The sequence below is a fragment of the Camelina sativa genome, chromosome 19, assembly GCF_000633955.1.
Source record: "Camelina sativa cultivar DH55 chromosome 19, Cs, whole genome shotgun sequence".
Classification (NCBI taxonomy): domain Eukaryota; kingdom Viridiplantae; phylum Streptophyta; class Magnoliopsida; order Brassicales; family Brassicaceae; genus Camelina; species Camelina sativa.
The window spans coordinates 4,016,182-4,035,120 of NC_025703.1; the positions used below are offsets into that span (position 1 = coordinate 4,016,182).

Sequence of the window (18,939 nt, forward strand, 5' to 3'; positions counted from 1 at the left end):
GGAGGTTTACAATACGACGGATCTCCGATTGACTTGAATGCGGATACTGAGTCAAGGTCAAAGATTTTGGGTTCTGGATCCGAACCAGTGGAGCCTTTGAAAGATCAAGTGATGGGGTTTATGAAGTCTTGGGGAGAAATGCTTCTGGATCTAGCTATCGGATGTAAAGACGTTGTTCAGCAGATGGTTGTGACTGAGGACTCTTTCCTCGTGCGTAAGCTCCGCAAACCAGCTGCTAAGGTTTCTAAGAAGCTGAGCTTTCTTAACGAGTACTTGCCTGAGGATCGTGATCCTGTTCATGCTTGGCCTGTCATTTTCTTCGTCTTCCTCTTAGCTCTCACAGGTATATATACATATTGATAAAACAGTGTTTTTGTGATTCTGGATCACCCATTTTTGTTTGTCTCATTCACAGTAGAATTCTGAATCCAGCAGACTCAGTTACCAAATCTATATTTTCTTGGTTTTGTTATATCTCCAATGCCAGTCATCTAGTGAAGATTTATTCATTTTCAAGTGTCTGTTATATTGGGATGAATCTTTTCTAAGTTATGGGGTTGTTGTATGTAAATTTACTTGTTTCTGTTTATATGTTGGGTTTAAGTGGCAGTATTGATTAGATTCTGTTTGGTGCAAGGGAGGCTTATATCCTCTCTCTGACATATCCATCTTTTAAGTGCAGCATTGAGTTTTAGTTCAGACCATGATAGATCTGTCCCTGTGTTGAAGAAAATCCGACTGCATCCTACCAGCGCAAGCCGTGTACAGCTTCCCGATGGTAGATATATTGCTTACCAAGAGCTTGGTGTTTCAGCTGACAGAGCTAGACACTCTCTAATTGTGCCTCATTCTTTTCTTTCCTCTCGGCTTGCAGGTATGATCACATTAGTTCTTTCTTTTCAGTTTCAGCTAATTTTGATAATGCTATTACATGTGATTTACCTACTAATATTTCAACATTACTTATTCAAGGTATACCTGGAGTGAAAGAATCATTGCTCACGGACTATGGTGTCCGTCTAGTGTCATATGATCTTCCAGGGTTTGGAGAGAGTGATCCTCATCGTGCTCGGAACCTTAGCTCATCTGCATCGGATATGATTGACCTAGCTACTGCTCTCGGGATTGTTGAGAAGTTCTGGTTACTCGGCTACTCCAGTGGTAGTGTGCATGCCTGGGCTGCAATGAGATACTTTCCTGACCGAATAGCTGGTACTTTCCATTTTTCGGACAAAATTTGAATGCAGATCAATTCATTTGAACACAGTTCATGTTCTTTTCACACCGTGATAGTTTTAAAGAATGACACAAAATAATTGCAAGGTTGTGTTTTTATCAATCTACAGGAGTTGCTATGGTAGCTCCTATGATCAATCCATATGAGCCGAGCATGACAAAGGAAGAGATGGCAAAAACGTGGGAGCAGTGGCTACGGAAGAGAAAATTTATGTACTTTTTAGCACGTCGGTGGCCAAGTCTTCTTCCTTTCTCCTACCGTAGGTCCTTTCTCTCTGGTAATCTTGAGCCGCTGGATCAGTGGATGTCCATGTTATTAGGAGAAAAGGTAAGTCTGTATTCATCAAGTGTCTCTTCCCACGGTTTTCGGTCATTTCGTATCACCAAATAGATTAGCTTCGTCGAATGGCTTTTTTATTTATGGCTCACAAGCTAAACCTGTAATTGCCACTTTACTACTTCAGGACAAACTTGTAATCACAGATTCAGTTTTTGAAGATCGTTACCAAAGGAACGTGGAGGAGTCTGTACGCCAAGGAACTGCAAAACCGTTTGTCGAAGAAGCTGCGTTACAGGTTTCAAATTGGGGATTTAGTCTTCCCGAGTTCCACGTGCAGAAGAAGTGTCGAACCAATGGTGTCCTCTCTTGGCTAATGTCAATGTACAGCGAATCCGAATGTGAACTTATTGGGTTTCGGAAACCTATACACATATGGCAGGTTTGTTGAAATCACACTTAAAAACCGCCTTCTATATGATCACTTTCCCGAGTTGTGAGTTACTCATGTTGACTGTGATCACGTAGGGTATGGATGACAGAGTCACTCCACCTTCAGTAACTGATTACATTAGTCGGGTCATACCAGAAGCAACAGTACATAGACTCCCAGACGAAGGCCACTTCTCTTACTTCTATTTCTGTGATGAGTGCCACAAGCAGATCTTCTCTACCATATTTGGAGAACCAAAGGGTCCGGTAGAGTTACCAGAACAAAAAACGGAAATTCATAAACCGGATCAACCAAAGACAGGTTTATCCGACACTAGCACCTCTAAAGAGTAAGTAAACAGGTTATAAAAGAACTATAGAAACACGTTGTTCTTGGTCTTCGTTCCGTCATGGAGAAATATGTAAATAACACCAAGAACATGCTTCGTTCTTTGCTTTGGCTGAAGATTTCAGATTTTATAGGTTATAACAAAGCACAGTTCATTTTGAGATCACATATAGCACTAAGAGTGCAATTGAAAGAACATTTTTTTCAAAGCTGCTTTCTATTAGATTGGAAAGGAATTTTGTTTTGTTTACTTGTTTAGTCCATCATACTCACCACCAACTTATCTGAAATTTGTTCATCTTCAATTTTGGCTAGTCAAATAGTCAAAAGAAAACAGGAATCCAAGACCAACAAAATAAGTCGAACTAGAATCACTTCCAATTTGGTTTCTTCTATATATCTCATGCAGAAAGTTAAACGATTCTAAGAAAATCTCACCCACGCATTACACCAAGCTTAATAAAAAAAAATGATCTAGACCAATAACTCAAAACCACATGGCTATCTTGATCAGAACAACTAAACTAACGGCATAAAGAGAATGGTCTAAGGCTAATTACTCAAAACACCACATGGCTTTGTTGATGGGATCAATCAACCTAACCAAAGGGTTTCAAAACGCAGAAGTAGAGCTCTTGGTTTTGCCAAGCATCATGTCTTTAGCTTCATTGATCTTAGATGCAAGGTAATGACTTCCTCCTGCGTCTGGATGATTAGCCACCATCACTCTCCGGTGAGCTTCTTTCACCTTCTCTGCCGCTACACTCTCCCTGTTCAAACCACCATAATAAGTGCCAAACTTGTCAAGCCACAAACAATGCAAACATACCATTAAACCCTTCCATAAGAACATGGCTATGCATAAACAAATCGAATTCGAATAACTAGGCACCTATTGCAAAAAATTTAAGAACTAGAATGGCATATTTACTGACTATAGATGACTATTTTACCCATCAGGGACCTAAAGAAAACCGTTAATGGTTACACCAAACTCTACAAAGAGTCCCACGATCAACTACTATCATTGAGTCTTCAGCTCTCAAACTTTACTGGTTTGATGATAGAGGGGATAAAGCCACAAAAAAAAGTACCTAACACCGAGAATAAGGGCAGCTTCTCTCCGTGTCATAGTAGATTGGAAACCACCTTCATAGAATTTACGCATTCTAGGCCTTACCGGTCTGAGCTTGAACGCTTGCCATGCCTCTAATCCATATTTACCAGCATAAGCAGCAGCAGCAACAGCGGCGCCTGCAATTATCGCTGCAACCTGGAGAAAGGGATGAGAAGAGAGCAAATCTTAGTCAATAAAGTATAAACCACGAGCTGAGAGAAGTTGAACCAGAGAAAACCTAAAAAGAAACACTTTGATACCTACACAAACCCCCCAAACACAAAAGAGCAAAAATGGAAGCAGAAACACTAAAAAGGGAGGATTTTTTCAGAAACCCTAATCCGATCAAAGGAAGCTTTCAATATCATCTAATGAACTCCCCAAAATCAATCAGCAAAAACAATACAGAGTGGAATATTGTAGAGAAAACCCGAAAGAAGACGAGATGAACGCAAACTTTACCATTATTGTAGAGGATTTGAGCAAGAAAGAGCAATGATGAGTAGTAACACACGATCTGATCTGATAGAGATAGGACAAACTGTTCAATGCTCGATTTTGTTGGTCGATTTAAAGGATTAGGGTTTTAGCTATTTCCCCTGGTTTGCTTCGCCTTTGCCAGATAGGTCGGCCAGTCATGTAATCCTGTTAGGGGTTTTAGAATTTTTTTTTTTAGATGAAAAAAAAAAATATAACCGGTTTATTTTCTCTTGGATCCGGTTATCAAATCAATAATTCTGATATGGTTTTAATTAGGATCAGTTACATTACATTGCATCCATTACTAGAGAATGGTTTCTATATTTGTACTCTTTAGTAAACAGAGCTGAATAAGATTTGAGAATGAACATCAACAAAAGATGCGTTAGTTTTCTAAATTCAACAAGTGTGGATGAGAGACCAGTAGCCGTCCATTGGTTTAGCTCTTGAAAGTTGCAAGTATTATTCTAGTTTTTCTCTTTGATGTATAAAAGAATTACATAAACGATAGAGACTTACACTATGCACAACAAAAGAATTACCTTAAGGCTTTCTGTAACCAACATTGATACAAATCTCAGACCACCATATCTATATGGCAACAAAAATCAAATAATGAGGCTTTATTATACCTCGGATGGTCAGACTCAGGGCGTTCTCTCTGCCTTGAGAGCGCTGTTTCCCACCTTAGGTGGGGCTGAGGATCGTCTGGGTTTGGGTGCAGGTGAAGCCGAGTTGGAGAGCCGCTTCTTGGCTGCTGCTTTCTCCGGTAAAACTTTGTTAATTCCCTCAGTTGCGGGGACGGTCACGGCGACGCGTGATGTGGTTTGGGGCTTAACTTTGCCTCGTGCTGATTTTGTTGTGGGAACCATGTTGCTACTACGTTTTGCAGTTGAGCTAGCCAGGTTCTCGTCATCACTAACCGATGACCTTGCAATGCTGTGCCTACGGTTCTTCTCCGAGCTCTTGGTGTCTTCATCACTACTCATGGATTTTATGGACGATGGAACTGGCCTCTTCTTTCTCGGGTTTTTGGTGGTGGTGGTGGATGATGAGGATGAGGTATTAGGTTGAGTCGATCTATTGAGTTTGTTGCGGTTTGAAGATTTTGCGGTTTCTCCTACATGGGAATGACTCTTAGTCGAGTTCTTGACCGAGGAGTTTTCGTTGTGGTTTTGTTCTTTCTCCGAACTCTCCCATGTCTGGCCAGCCATCCACCTCTCTAACCAGCTCCAACCCCAAGTCGGGTTGCTAGGATCCATAAACATCGGATTTGCAGTTCTAGAGTTGCTCTTCAAGTTTTGCTGCAAATATATATGAGTCGGATATGATCATAAGCATTAAACCAAATCCAGTGTACACTCAAATTCTCTGCATAAGCACATAGAAATGCGCAGAAACATATAAGTTGAACTTGTTGACAAAGCAGTCCAAATTCTTTGGAAGTACCTGATGTGTGAATGCATAAGCTAATGCTCTTTCCCTTCTCATTGTTGCCTCGTGCTTGGGCAGCATACCCGCTTCCACTTGTGCCTTGGACTGATTGCTGTCGTTCCAATTACCCCCATTCTGCAGAAAGAAAGAGAAAGGCTTAGGTACAATTAAAAAAGGATCACAAGCTACTGCATTGTGAAGATATACCATCAGAAGGAAGATATGCTTAACTAAGCAAAAGAAGCCGCAGGTTTAATAAAACCAATTTTAGGAATGAGTTAATAATGTTATTACCACCTCTCACCAAACTTGTGGGTAGGAAACTGAAAACTGCATATGAGATAATAAACCAGAGAGAAAAATAAGTGAGACCTTTGTGCCTCCTAGCTCTTTGGCATGCTTCTGAAGAAGTTGCTTATGACGAGCCTGGTTCTCTTCTGACATCCTGATTCTCCTAGATCGGATTTGTGACTGAACACGAGTGAGAGTCTGCATACACTTGAGTGTATTTGCAGCTTGCCGATGTACAACTGATCCTTCCATCAGTTGCTTAAGTCTATCCCGCCCCTTCAACGCCTGCAATTCTCTTCTTGCCTACATTGGAGAAACTATAAGTGTTAAGGTTACAGTTAAAAAAAAAGATACCCTTTCGCTCACATTTGCTCTCATATCAAAAGAATTCAGAGAACTTAGCCAATTTCAATTACAGAGTTATGTATGACTGGCTATAAAGCTACAAAAGTTTCTAATCAAGCTAACCCTGAATTGTGAATATCAAAGCATACCAAATAGCCCCTAAAGGTAGTCTGTATCAAGATGGCAGAAGCTTCTTCCTTTGACATCCCTGCAAACCTATCATCAACTATAGCTTGATGAACAGATTCAGGTGAAGATGGAGGTGAGTCTACAGGAACATCTGCAACTGTAGCAGTTACAGAATCTGATGGAGGAGGACAGGGATTCTTCATCTTGTGATCATAGTTGACCTCATCAACTCTAACTTCAAACTGAGGAGAAGTACTTCTGGATGTGGCAATCAAGACAGGGTAAGAGATCACACTGTTTTGACACTCAACCGATTCATGTTTCAGTTTCTGTAAAAACAAAAAACAAACAATATATAAATAAGGCACAAAAACAAGAAGGGTTACAACATCAACTATATAAAGCACAGTGAAGAGAGAATAGATTAACATAGTTGGAACCTTTGAATCAGGGCTAAAAGCCTTCTTTACATTCTTGAGCCATTTCGCCTTTTTGACCATGTCCTCGCACTTTGTATGGCTAATCCTCCTACTCAGATAAAAATTGATTCTAATGACATCAATTAAGAATTTCCAAATAACGGATTGCAAAGCTAACTGCTTTGATATAACCCCAAAGTCAAAACAGTTAGATTCGAATAGAAAAGACCCTTTCACCTTGGCTATACTATACGGGAGAAGAAGAGGAGGAATGGAACCTGAGAGAGAGAGAGACTGCAGAAGCAAATCTAGAAGAAGAGAAGCTCAAACCCTTCTCAAGGGTAAACCCTTTTAATGCAAATGTGAGACTTCCTTGGAAATGAAAATGCGATGAGAATTTGAATAGGTTGAAGTTTTCATCTTTTTGCTGACTTGAGAAGAAGAAAGAAAATAAGAACTCGGGAGATGAAAGAAGTACTACTATTTGGTGTGTGAGCCCACCACTAATTGAGCTGCTCCCTTTTTTGGTGGGCCCTACTTTGATTTATTCTTCTTTAACAGCTTGCCGCTCTTTTTTTTTTTTTTTTTGTGGGCCCTACTTTGATTTCTTCTTCTTTTAACAGCTTTGCCGCTCTTTCTTTGTTTTTTTTTAACGACTTCATTTCTTTAAACTGCTTCCACAGCTAATGTGATTGATTTTTATGTCGCCAAAAAAACAATACTTAAATAAATCAGGACCAAACTGAGAGAGACATGGATCCCTTTTTAACGCTAATTACTCAGTTCATTGTTTTGTTACTCTCTATTAGAGTTTATGCCATGATTAAGAATCCTTCAAGTTCAACTGTTGAAAATTATATCCCTAAGATTTTGTAAACTAGATCATCAGTCTTGATTTTTTTTATGATAACTTCTTTAACATTTTAACATGGTATATTAATATAATATGGGAAGTGGAACGTACGAGTTCACTCAATAATGGATTCAGTTTTGTTTTATTTTAATCATTAAAAAGCGTGTGTATCTTCTTCACCATTATTGTTTTTTTCTAATGTGGAAAATTCATTTTCTTATTACATCATACATTCATGTGGTCGTTGTGGTATGCTTCAATATATATAAGGGAATTCTTTTTTTTTTTTTTTATGTCCAGTTTTTCTTCGTAAAGAATATTTATATATGTGATAAAGCTTATTCATTTATTTATAAACATGTTCTGTAAATCCTAGGTGTTTTTGTATTAGTTTAGTAACGCCAAACTGGTATTTATTAGAAAAGACATTTACCTACTGCACACGTCTTGTTTTGTGACAAGTTTGAGATCATTTCATTCTCTCTCTCCGTCGGTCCAATCTTTTCTTCTTCTGTTTTTTTTTTTGTTTCTTGTGTGAACAAATGATATTTAGATTGAGAATTCAACCAAAAAAATTCAAACTTTTCGGAATTTGCCAAAAAAAAGCATGAACTTTTGGTCTAACCAAATAAATACTCAATTTTTGTTGATTTTCAAATATAATAACAAACTTTTCATTGACTTACCAAATTAGCATGCTGTTTATAAAGTTAACAGAAAAATTTAACGTCATTAACAACACACGTTAACTGTTGGGCTTAAATCATACGACGTCGTTTTCAAATTCTTAATTTAAAAACAAAAATGTATCACTAAGGGTCAAACTCGTGTTCTGAGGGTAAATAAGAAAAGATTATACCACTGAACCAGCGGCAACTTTCAAACATTATTGCAACTTACTTGTTTTTATTATATGAGTACACGGAATTAAAAAAAAAATAATCAGAGTTTATCTACTTTACCAGACTTTGTCGTCGAGAGAGAGAGAAGAAGACCGCGATATAGAGCAAACAGGTTAATTTTCAGATTTTGAAACTAACTTGCAGGTTTGGTTTGAACAATTCTAAGTTTTGGTTTGAACAATTCTAAGTTTTGGTTTTGTAAGTGAAAAGAAATTGCAGTTTTTCCTTATTGTAGTTGGTTAGTTTACAGGTTTTTGTTAGTTAATTCCCTGATTTTGGTACTAAATTGCAGGTTTAATCTGAACAATTTTAAGTTCTAGAAAAGAGTACAAATAGAAATTAGTTTCAACAAAAAAAAAATCAATCGAGTAGATTTATGTCATCTATGAATTGAAGGTTGAAAAGAAAGAAAAAAAAATTCGACCTGCTTGCTTTACGGCAAGGTTTTCTTTTCTCTCGACGTCAATAAACTCTTTTTTTTTTTAATTCCATGTACTCATATAATAAAAACAAGTAAGTTGTAACATTGATTGAAAGTTGCCGCTGGTTCAGTGGTATGATCTTCCCTTATGTACTCTCAGAACACGAGTTCGACAGTTCCTTTATGATTTAAGCCCAACAGTTAACGTGTGTTGTTAATGACGTTAATTTTTTCTGTTAACTTTATAAACAGCGTGCTAATTTGGCAAGTCAATGAAAAATTTGTTATTATATTTGAAAATCAATAAAAGTTGAGTATTTATTTGGTTAGACCAGAAATTTATGCTTTTTTGGCAAATTCTATAAAGTTTGGATTTTTTTTTGGTTGAATTCTCTATTTAGATTATTAGATTGTTTGATAAGTATATTCAATTGTTTTGTAATTATTTCAACAAAGGCGATCACTGATCTTTAATACCCCAATAATGATTTGTGATGATGATGCTCCAGCCAAGCAAGAACTTGAAGTACCCATTTCGGAGACACCCGGTTTGATTCAACCCAACCCAAAATAGGATTCTATCTAAATATAATCTTTAATGTATTTTAAGAAATCATTGAATCTTGAGAATACAACTAAATGAAAAACCAAAATTCTCACACTAGTTTTGAATTTGATATTGTACATTTGTATTTTGTAGTACGATCCAAGTGACAACTATAAGTTCTTTTCTAGATTTCCGATTCTAGCCCCACAGTTTGGATCCAAAAGACCAAGACTAATTCATCAAATGTAACAACAACAAGAGAAACAAAAGACAAAATTTTGGAGTTACTCATCTTGTTCCTCTTTATCGTCTTTCGGTCGAGTAGATATAGAATCACGTTTCGGCCTATGCTTCCTCCACTTCTTCTTCTTCAAAGACATGATCCACGACGGAACCTCACATCCCGATGATATCATCGTGTTGGCTATGTTCCTTAGGAAAGGCACATCTTCTTCCGTGTAGAAAGTTACCGCTTCTCCGCTCCTTCCCGCTCTTCCAGACCGACCTGAAATGTTTTATAATATGTGGTTACTTCCAAATTGCACCAACTCATCATCACAAATGACTCAGCATAGAACAGAGAAACACAAGATCTAGATACAAAGGCTAGAGTAATATACGTACCAATCCTGTGGATGTATGCAGAAGCTGAATCCGGGAAATCATAGTTTATCACGCAGTTGATCCCTTTGAAATCCATACCTCTAGCGATCACATCAGTGGCAATCAAAACCCATGTTTCACCCGCTCTGAAACGATCAACCGCGTTTTCCCGCTGCAGCAATCATTTAGTAAAATGGTTTCCAATCAGTTTATACTTTCCATAGAAGAGAAAACATTTGATAACCAAGGGAAAAGATTATTTTACCTCTCCTGGAGGGAGCTCAGAATGGATGACCCCGACTCTGACGTTTTCACATTTCAGTTCATCGTAGAGTTCCTTTGCTCGTTCTTTGCTTTGTACAAAGATCAGTACCGGTGGATTCAGGCTCTACTGCCAAGTAGAAAGGGAATTACAAAAGGTACTAGTCTTAATCATACTGTTAAAGACAAGTGAACTTACCTCTGCAAAGCTTTGACGAAGAGCAAGAAGTTTCCCTTCTTCAGTTCCAGCAAAAACCAGCTTTTGCTTGACGGTTTCAGACGCTGTATTCCTATATGGAATTATAAAAGGTTAAGATCCATATGCTGCAAGAAATGTTGTGAAGCATATTTAATAATCTACAGTCTTATGCTTTCTACACTCACTTTCGGCCTATGATCACACGAACAGCATCATGCATTATGGAACGTGCAAGTTCCTCAACAGAATCGGGTAAAGTAGCACTGAACAACGAGCGTATGATTGAAGGATTTGAACAAGCCTTAACCACACAATCTATCTGCTTTAACAAGCTCTGCTCAAACAGCTTATCAGATTCATCAAGGACAAGGTACTCGACCCTGTATTCAACAGAGGTTAAAATGAATATGGGCACAACACAAAAAGAATTACACATGTTTATATATTCTAATATATGCTATTGACTTACTTGCTTAAGTCAATCTTTTTAGCCTTGATTGCTCTTTTCAACCTCATTGGCGTTGATATGAGAACATCACAATGCAGCTTTGAGAAATCAGCTGTTTTGACAAGGGGTTTAGTCAACAATCTAATGTGGAACTTGCTTCCTTTAATAAGTTTCTTTCCTTCTCTAGCTGTTTGGGCAGCCAGTTCCCGAGCAGGAGAGAGGATAACTGCTCTTATTCCATCTGTTGAAGGGCGCTAATACAGGGAAAAAAAAACTCATAAGCATGATTAAAGAATCAGGATCTGCGAAATCTGGAGGGTAAACACAAATTATTACCTTGAGTTTCATAAGCATGGGACAAATAAAAGCAAAGGTTTTTCCTGACCCAGTCGGAGCACAGGCAAAGCATTCACGACCCTGGGATTAAGCAAAAAGATTAAAAAAACTAAATTAGCACTGAAACCTCATGAAAGAATTCACGACATTATCTGGATAAAGAAGCTCTAGCTCTGCTCTTAAGTGTCTGTAATGAATAGAAAACGAGTGAATAAGACCATACCGATAGGAGAACTGGAATAGCCTGTCTTTGGATTGGGGTGGGCTCTTTAAATCCTAGTTCAGCCAAATTGCGTAAAATGTATCGTTTACAACCATACCTGTACATGGATTAAGCATTAAGATCAAAACCCAGAGGAGAGGAAGATTTCAAGACATAATTAAAGCATGTCAAGGGTCTCAATGTCCAGTTCCAGGCACCTTGATGACAACTCTGCGAAGCTTTTAAGCGGGGGTGGAATATTGTTACCGGAAACATGAATGTTGTACTGTTTCCTCGACAGAGCATCTCGCTGCAATTATGAGGAAGCAAACAAATTCATGTATCTATCACTCTTTTGCCTTTGATGAAATAGAGACAAGATTTTTAAACAACTACAATACCTCCATTCGCCGGTTAAGCTCCTTCTTGGGATTCTCTAAAATCTCATTCTTTGTGTTTTCATCTTCTTCTTTATCTTCAGAAAGTGCCTTCTTAGAGCTCTTAAACACATCAAATCCTTCAACAGGTTCTGTTTCAACATAAAGAAGATTCAAAATTAGACCAAGACAGAGATAAATAACACAAACTTTAGTGAAGCAGTTAGTTATCAACTTCCCAGACATACCAGAATTAGAAGATCTTCGTTTCCTCTTCTTAGAGGAAACAACAACTTTCTCCTCCTGCTGTTCAGTGTCTTCCTCTTCTTCTTCCTCAAAGAGACTCACTTTCTTATTGGAATCATCATCCTTCGAAGAATTCTAACACAGCAATATGGATTATTTTTGATTAATAGCTAACAGCGAGAGTGAGAGTAGTGCTGAATTAAACAACAACGAACACACATGAAGAGAGAATCACCTTAAACTTAGCAAAATCTGGAGCAAACTTCTTCTTATTGAAGTTTGTTCCACCAAACAAAAAATATGAGCTTTTCTCCATCTGACAAGTACCCACAAGACAACGTCTCAATACAAAGGTAAAGCTATAATAACAAAGATCATTCGATTCGAGAAGGCAAGTGAGACAAAACCAAAGACAGAGCCCAGTAGAGAAGATATTCCTGATAACTCTTACCTTGATAGAGAAAGGGAACGTTTCTGAAAAAGAGGCAAAGGCAGCAATGATAGTAGCACTGGAAACGAGAAAAACAAAAACGCCGGCGATGACACTGACGACGGCGAATAGATTGCCGAGAAGAAGACGCAGACTCTTTTACAGATTTTGGGTTTAACAATTAGGGTTTGGTTTTTTGGTTGATTTCAAATAATTAAAAGGGTAGTTAAGTCATTTACATATACTGAATGCTAAACCTGAAGGAGGATCAAACGCTAATTTAGCGTCTTAAAATTCGAATCGCTAAAACGGAAATTAAAGGCAGACGCTGAACATTTATTATAAAGTGGGCCTTTAAAAGCCCAAATATAACAATAAGCCCAATGTAGATCTGATAGGTTTGGTAAGAAAAAAGAAAATAATAAATTTGGAAAGTATTAAAAGCGGGAAACATGTGTCATGTGATGGTGTGTCCCACCGCCGCTGAAAAGACAAAACAATCTCAAGTTTCTTCTTCTGTCTCTGACACCTCGGGACTTTCTCCGACTCTGTCTGTTCCCGTCGATTTAAACACTTCAGACTTAATTCACTCTGCTTCTTCTTCTTCTTCTTCTTCTCTCGATCTTTGATTCTCTATTTGACTGTTGTTTAGAGATGTGGCAAGTTGTTCTAGGAGCAGCCATTGCTGGATCCACTAGTTTTGTTGCCAAACGCTTCTTCAACCCTTTCTCTCGCGATTCTCGTCATCCTGAGGATTACGCCGAAGATCAGGAACCCGTCACTCCTACTCCTGTAGGTATTGGATTTCTCGACTCTTCTTGCGATAGAACCGATGGTGTTTTCCGGTTTTCTAGTTCCGGGTCTACTGTAAACTCCTGGTCTGGATCCGGTCCTTCTCCTGGGTTTAGGAAGAGTTCAGGGGTGAAATGTAGAGTTAGGGTTCGTGGATTGATGAAGAAGAAGAAGAAAAATAATGGTGGGGGATGTGAGATCGAGAAGCGATCTGCAAATGTTGGTGCTTTGGAAACTAAGAGTGAGGTTTACTCGAAAAAGACGAAAACTTTGGGTGCTGCTTCTGCTTCAAAACGTGGGTCTTCATGTTATAGACGTAATCAAGGTTTTGCTTCTACTCTGTAGTGGGACTATTTTCACTTGCATGATGGGAATTTTAAATTTTAGTTAGTTTTTTGGAGTGTTCTGAACTTCTCTTATTCGATGATTGATCCGAGTGCAAAGTTTCTTTTGGGTTTTGGATTTTGTGGTATAGAATGATAGCTAGTGGCGTCAATCTTGGGGAAAAGCTTTCACGCTACTGTTAGTTTTTGCTTCCTAGACTTCTTGAGATTTGAGGGACAATAATAGTACTCTTTGATACAGACCTCTAGATTTTGTAGGAGTGCAAGAGGCTTTGTGCTTATTGAGAAATTGGATAAGATGGGCAACCACTAATTTGCCTAGGCTTTCATAAGAGTAGAATAGACCTGTATTTATGTGTGTTTCCAAGTGCTAATTCGACAACTTCGTCTATTAAGTCCCCTTAATTAATTACTTGAGATGTTGTCAATGTCATTTTATTTAACTGCATTGATGTTTGATTGTATCTCGTTGGAATGTTTTAAATATAACCATGACTCATCACCTATTGGCTATTGGCATTGTTCATTATTGATGTTTAATTCTTCTGTGTTTCAGATCATTCCTCTTTCAGCTCGGCACTTAGTGTCTGCATGATATATATGATGTCAGCAGAGAAAAGTGAAATCAGTAAGCTGCATACAGCAACAGAAGAAACTACCAAAGCCATCCAGGAGCTAAAAGATGAACTTTCTAGGATAAAATCTTTACAGGATTTCAAATTCCGTGGTTGTGCAGCGAGTTCTCAGAAATCCAGCGGGAAATCTAGATCAGAGATGGTGAGTAGAGAATCTCTCGACACTAAGTCGGGAAATGATGGTGAATATGCTAGCAGCGTCCTAACTGAGGAGCCAGAACAAGAGACGGTAGAAATGGAACAGTTAGAGATGGAACTTGAATCTGAGCTGCAGAAACTGAATTTGGCTGAGGTGAGTATGCTTTTATCGTCAAATTATCAATTTCATTGAGATGTATTCTTAGAGTCTCCTCTCAAATCTTATTTGATGGTTAGATTCGTAGTTAACTTTGAGAATAAACATGGTACCATCTGGACTGTTTTCCCAACATTCATTATGGTGTTGGGTGGGTTTAATGGATGAAGCTTATATTGAATTTTTATTTTGTTTTCCCCTTAGACAAGTGAGGTTATGGAGGAATGTAATGATCTGGTGAATAGATCTGAGTCATACCAATGTGGTGGAATATCGTCATCAGAGCTGGACAAAAAACTAAGCCACCTTCTCATCGAACAACAGGAAGGCCAGATCAACGAGCTTGAAGCTGAAATACAAACTACTCAGTCCAAACTCCAAGAAAAGGAAGCTGAACTCCAAGCGCTTAAGGTCTGCGTTAGACGCCTTACAGAGTTTCCTCTGTTGGACCGTTCAGGTAAATTTTCGTTAGCTAAACCTCGTTATGAAGTTTTTCATTGACAAGAACTGACGAAACAGAATTTGATCTAAACAAACATCCCAAAATCATTCACCTGCTTTAAATTCGTTTTCTTGGTGATTAAACCTTACATTACGCAAAGACGAGCGGTCTCTCACAGCGTGAAACATTTCTTGGTGTTGTTTCGTCAGATGATGAGCATGAAGAAGACCAGAACAACAATCTCTCAGTCTCATGGAATCAGCGTAACCAAACTGATAAGGAGGCAAGAAAGCAGATCATTGGGATGAAAAGGCCTATGGAGTTATCTATGCATGTTTAATAAACGTGATAGTAACAAAATCTGCATGGTAAGTTCTTTTATAGACACCATAGGACCAAAACTGATCCAAATCTCAGAAGGTTCGTATCATCAAATCATGCCAAGGTGGTGGTGGTGTACGCAAACAATCTAGACTTGACCAAGTAGATAACATGTATATTCACCAGAAGAATCCAAGACTATCAGAAATCTTCATAGTCCTGACCTGTCTAGAGATTTAGATTGCTAGCTTTAGTAGAAGAGCTAATGATTATGGACTTGTTAACATATAAATTTCGTTTGTATTCTCAATCTGTTGTTAGTGTGTGAGCTTGGTGTTTACTGCAGATCACACTGTTTTGTAGACTTTTCTGATTAGTTGCAAAAGATAATTTTGTTAAATCTCAGTATACAGTTTGGGCGGTTGAAATGCGTTCGGTCAACAAAGAAAAACATCAAAAATTATGTCAAATTTGGCATGAAATTATCTCAGCAAAGCTTATAGATTGTCAACTCAAGAAAATATCATGCTACAACGAAAACATTAAAAGCTAAAAAGAGAGTACAGAGTCATATGTAACTTTCTAGTACTGCAAAGTGAGTTATGATCAAAGGATCATCCCAACAACAAAGCTACTCTCCAGGAACTTGGACGCCTTGCTTCATCTTCTCTTTCTTCATCTTCTTCTTAGAAAGCGGCTTCTTCTTCCTCGGAGGCAAATTCTTCTGTGCGTAGGTGTAAAGGATGATGTTTCCTACAAGGAATGACACTAGCAACCCTCCAATTACAAGAAGGACGATCAGTCCCGGGTTTAGCCCTTTGCTTTCGATCTTTCCCTGTTCATTGTTTCTTTTTAGTAACTTAGAATGGAATCTAGATGCACGAAGAAACAAGAAGATTGAGAGCACTAAATAATGAAGATTGAGAGGACAGAACACAAGGTGCCTTAACTTGCTTCTCAATCTTATTGTCAAGTCACCTCTAAGTAACCAATAAAAAAGGGAAATGCCGAAAAATAACTTGTATACTTATACTACCAAAGACCAATTGCTTCAAGAGTATATGGTAAAGTAAGAGATTACAAGCACGAAAAATCATGAAACCAATACCGCGAGTTATTATACTAGACAGATTGTACCATACTCAACACGAACCTCAAGTTCTGAAAGAGCCAAAAATGGAAAAACTTAGACATTCCATGGCAAGATCAAGATGACAAATGATGAAGTTCATGGTCAGTAACCAAAGTCTTCAACAATAACACAACTCAAAATGTCATGGAATTCTCTAAAAAGGACGAAACTTTACCGATGCAATTCTGCTAAATCACAACCGCATGCTAAAGTTTCATATAATTAGATCATCTTTAAGCAGCGTTACAACAATCAAACGTATTGACCAAAATGCTCGAACACAACAAAAACGCTCGCTAATCTAAATCTTAAACTAGACCAACATGCATCAAAACCAAATGATCAGACTCAAGGCAACACAGAAGATTACGAACCGCGCGTGAAAGAATAGCATACAACTATAGAGGAAAACAGAATCAGATCTAGCGAATCATCGTGAGTAACGAGAAATTTAATCTCCGACAAATGAAACAGACAAAGAGATATGTAGAGAACTCACAGAAAAGTCTTCGGCCATGGTGGCTCTTCGGAGCTACGAGATATCAGCGCACCACTCACCGGAGAAAAAAAATAGACAGCTTGAAGACAGTTTTGCCAAAAGACTCGGCCATAGCCATAAATAAGAGCAAGTTGGTCAATGGGGTTAGTTTGGAAATTACTCATTCCGTTTCAAAATATAGGATGTTTTAATTAAAACACGCAGATTAAAAGGTTTTTAACAAGTTCAACCAATCAGAAACAATACTACATAATATAAAATACTAAAATAATCTAAAAGTTGCATAGAACTTGAAAATTTCCTATATTATGAAACAAAAAAATTCTCCAAAACATTTATATTTTGAAATGGAAGGAGTATTAAGATAGACGCAAACTTAATTTCAATCTTCGATTTTGATGGTATGCACTTTATTTGTTGTACCAAAGAATACCCCACTTAACAAAACCAATATTCTTAAATTTATATACCAACTAAAATTTGAACTTATATACATGATTAAAAAAAAATTATNAAAAAAAAAAAAAAAAAAAAAAAAAAAGTGTATTGTTTTTGTTTTATTTTATCAGCTATAACTGTTCTTTTTGGAAAATACTCAAATAGGAATGTTTTGGCTCCCAAACAAATATTGGGGTGAACATTGAAAATTAAAACAAAGTTGGGGTGGTGATACGAGAATATTTCCCAGGCTGTAATTTTTCTTTCAGGCCCCCTACCTTCGTCGCCCGAACGAGCCACTTCCAGAAGAGCGATTCAAATTTCACAAATCAAAGCCTTCTTCTTCGAATCAGAGTTTATTCTTCTTCTAACCTTATCTCAGATCTGGGAGCTTCTGGTTATAGATTTGGAAGAAGATGACTGTGATCGATCTTCTGACTAGAGTTGACTCGATCTGTAAGAAGTACGACAAGTACGATGTCGACAAGCAACGGGAGGCCAACATCTCCGGCGATGATGCCTTTGCTCGTTTCTATGGAGATTTCGAAACTCAAATCGAAACCGCTCTCGAGGTGATTGTTTCCCTTTTTTCTGTTTTGCATCCTTTAGATGTTTAACTTGATTTGATTCGGTTCCGATGAATCTCTTAAGGATTTAACGGAGTGCGCTTCACAATGTTGAACATAGAATTTGATATTTTTCCGGTCTGGAATTTATATGAGAAAAATAGCTCAATTCTGGTCGCTATTAGTCCTGATTTTTGTATGCGGGAATTGAAAACTTTTTGAATGCTCTGTGCAGCTTTGAGGTTCTTCTTTGAAATTTTGAATGAGATGTGACATGTAATTTTGATTTGCAGAAAGCTGAACTTGTTACAAAGGAGAAAAATAGAGCTGCTGCTGTTGCAATGAACGCTGAGATCCGCCGGACTAAGGGTCGATTAGCGGAGGAAGTTCCAAAGTTGCAGAGACTTGCTGTCAAGAAGGTTAGTTTTCTTTCTCATGTTTAGCACTTTGGTTCACGGTTCAGCTACACACTGCTTGCTTCTAGTTATATCAGTTTCTTGGTTGAGGTTATATGATTCCTGTTTTTAAGGGAGAATAGTAGCATTCCTGTTGGTTTTTAATTTTCCAATCTAGTTTTGTGGTAGTAGCATCATTCAGATGGTAGTTCATTGACTGAGTTTTGACTAAATCTTGTTTTAGAGGATCAACTTGTTCAACCTCGAGTGTTAATCTATACATTGTTCAGGTTAAGGGCCTTACAACCGAAGAGCTTGCTGCGAGGAATGATTTGGTGCTTGCACTTCCGGCAAGGATTGAAGCCATACCTGATGGCACTCCGGGTGGCCCTAAAAACACTAGTGCTTGGGCTCCTTCAACAACATCTCGTCCTGATATCAAATTTGATTCAGGTGATTCAACCAAAGTGGCTTTGTTTATCGCTTCTAGATTTCATTTACGCGTTCCACTATCGTATGACTTTGTTCGTTCTTGTATAGTAGTTCTGTTTATCTCAGAATCATATCAACTGTTAATCTTATTTCCTGTTTATGAGCAAACTGAAATTCAAGATCACTAATTCACCTCTATTGTGAATGTTAGATGGGCGTTTTGATGATGATTACTTCCAAGAATCACATGAATCCAGCCAATTCAGACAGGAGTATGAGATGCGAAAGATTAAGCAGGCAAGTGATATTCTATC

The 18,939-nt window shown here is 38.0% G+C and overlaps 7 protein-coding genes across 9 annotated transcripts in view; 3 read left to right on the forward strand and 4 right to left on the reverse strand.

Annotated features, from left to right (window-relative positions):
* On the forward strand, window positions 1-2,462 carry LOC104767394 (the record flags this gene model as incomplete). Its single annotated transcript, XM_010491427.1, has 6 exons — window positions 1-343; window positions 683-874; window positions 973-1,212; window positions 1,347-1,564; window positions 1,701-1,955; window positions 2,042-2,462. Coding segments are annotated over 6 exons (1,506 nt in total), but the record flags the coding sequence as incomplete, so codon positions are not given.
* Window positions 2,651-4,050, reverse strand: LOC104764665 (mitochondrial import inner membrane translocase subunit TIM14-2-like). Its single transcript, XM_010488238.2, has 3 exons — window positions 3,874-4,050; window positions 3,389-3,567; window positions 2,651-3,064 (listed from the first exon to the last, which is right to left on the reverse strand). The coding sequence occupies exons 1-3, from the start codon at window positions 3,874-3,876 to the stop codon at window positions 2,908-2,910; spliced, it is 339 nt and encodes a 112-aa protein (XP_010486540.1). The 5' UTR covers window positions 3,877-4,050; the 3' UTR covers window positions 2,651-2,907.
* LOC104764666 (protein IQ-DOMAIN 1-like) lies at window positions 4,354-6,975 on the reverse strand. 2 transcript variants are annotated; one of them, XM_010488240.1, is made up of 6 exons: window positions 6,788-6,975; window positions 6,531-6,618; window positions 6,111-6,419; window positions 5,698-5,919; window positions 5,341-5,460; window positions 4,354-5,195 (listed from the first exon to the last, which is right to left on the reverse strand). In XM_010488240.1, the coding sequence occupies exons 2-6, from the start codon at window positions 6,588-6,590 to the stop codon at window positions 4,539-4,541; spliced, it is 1,368 nt and encodes a 455-aa protein (XP_010486542.1). In that variant the 5' UTR covers window positions 6,591-6,618; window positions 6,788-6,975; the 3' UTR covers window positions 4,354-4,538. The 2 variants fall into 2 exon arrangements, with proteins under 2 accessions (XP_010486542.1, XP_010486541.1); XM_010488239.1 differs by having other exon boundaries at window positions 6,747-6,975.
* On the reverse strand, window positions 9,326-12,511 carry LOC104764667 (DEAD-box ATP-dependent RNA helicase 57-like). Its single transcript, XM_010488242.2, has 13 exons — window positions 12,356-12,511; window positions 12,140-12,220; window positions 11,907-12,039; window positions 11,683-11,810; window positions 11,500-11,591; window positions 11,303-11,399; window positions 11,080-11,160; window positions 10,765-10,997; window positions 10,481-10,675; window positions 10,296-10,386; window positions 10,101-10,223; window positions 9,857-10,007; window positions 9,326-9,737 (listed from the first exon to the last, which is right to left on the reverse strand). The coding sequence occupies exons 2-13, from the start codon at window positions 12,218-12,220 to the stop codon at window positions 9,517-9,519; spliced, it is 1,626 nt and encodes a 541-aa protein (XP_010486544.1). The 5' UTR covers window positions 12,356-12,511; the 3' UTR covers window positions 9,326-9,516.
* On the forward strand, window positions 12,989-15,705 carry LOC104764669. Its single transcript, XM_010488243.2, has 4 exons — window positions 12,989-13,451; window positions 14,027-14,397; window positions 14,605-14,857; window positions 15,052-15,705. Exons 1-4 carry the CDS (start codon window positions 12,989-12,991, stop codon window positions 15,180-15,182), a joined length of 1,218 nt encoding a protein of 405 aa, XP_010486545.1. The 3' UTR covers window positions 15,183-15,705.
* On the reverse strand, window positions 15,619-16,906 carry LOC104764668 (DNA-binding protein S1FA3). Its single transcript, XM_019240577.1, has 2 exons — window positions 16,795-16,906; window positions 15,619-15,998 (listed from the first exon to the last, which is right to left on the reverse strand). Exons 1-2 carry the CDS (start codon window positions 16,810-16,812, stop codon window positions 15,795-15,797), a joined length of 222 nt encoding a protein of 73 aa, XP_019096122.1. The 5' UTR covers window positions 16,813-16,906; the 3' UTR covers window positions 15,619-15,794.
* LOC104764670 (syntaxin-71) overlaps window positions 17,456-18,939 on the forward strand; it is a 2,874-nt gene continuing 1,390 nt past the window's right edge. The window contains exons 1-4 of one of the 2 annotated variants that reach the window (XM_010488244.2): window positions 17,458-17,804; window positions 18,092-18,217; window positions 18,484-18,646; window positions 18,837-18,922. In XM_010488244.2, the coding sequence (XP_010486546.1) occupies window positions 17,649-17,804; window positions 18,092-18,217; window positions 18,484-18,646; window positions 18,837-18,922 (531 nt within the window). In that variant the 5' untranslated portion in view covers window positions 17,458-17,648. Of the gene's footprint in view, window positions 17,805-18,091; window positions 18,218-18,483; window positions 18,647-18,836; window positions 18,923-18,939 lie in introns of both variants that reach the window. The other variant, XM_010488245.2, reaches the window with a different exon arrangement.

Coding starts and splice junctions, on each gene's coding strand:
- LOC104764665 (XM_010488238.2), bottom strand. Junction 3,065..3,388: donor GCCCTTATTCTCGGTGTTAG/GTACTTTTTTTT, acceptor TGGTTTGAACAG/GGAGAGTGTAGCGGCAGAGA.
- LOC104764666 (XM_010488240.1), bottom strand. CDS start 6,590: ATGGTCAAAAAGGCGAAATGGCTCAAGAATGTAAAGAAGGCTTTTAGC. Junction 5,920..6,110: donor CTACCTTTAGGGGCTATTTG/GTATGCTTTGAT, acceptor TCTCCAATGTAG/GCAAGAAGAGAATTGCAGGC. Junction 5,461..5,697: donor AAGAGCTAGGAGGCACAAAG/GTCTCACTTATT, acceptor TTCTTTCTGCAG/AATGGGGGTAATTGGAACGA.
- LOC104764667 (XM_010488242.2), bottom strand. CDS start 12,220: ATGGAGAAAAGCTCATATTTTTTGTTTGGTGGAACAAACTTCAATAAG. Junction 11,592..11,682: donor AGCTTAACCGGCGAATGGAG/GTATTGTAGTTG, acceptor TCATAATTGCAG/CGAGATGCTCTGTCGAGGAA. Junction 10,998..11,079: donor CCATGCTTATGAAACTCAAG/GTAATAATTTGT, acceptor TCCCTGTATTAG/CGCCCTTCAACAGATGGAAT.
- LOC104764669 (XM_010488243.2), top strand. CDS start 12,989: ATGTGGCAAGTTGTTCTAGGAGCAGCCATTGCTGGATCCACTAGTTTT. Junction 13,452..14,026: donor ATGTTATAGACGTAATCAAG/GTTTTGCTTCTA, acceptor TCTGTGTTTCAG/ATCATTCCTCTTTCAGCTCG. Junction 14,398..14,604: donor AGAAACTGAATTTGGCTGAG/GTGAGTATGCTT, acceptor TTTTCCCCTTAG/ACAAGTGAGGTTATGGAGGA.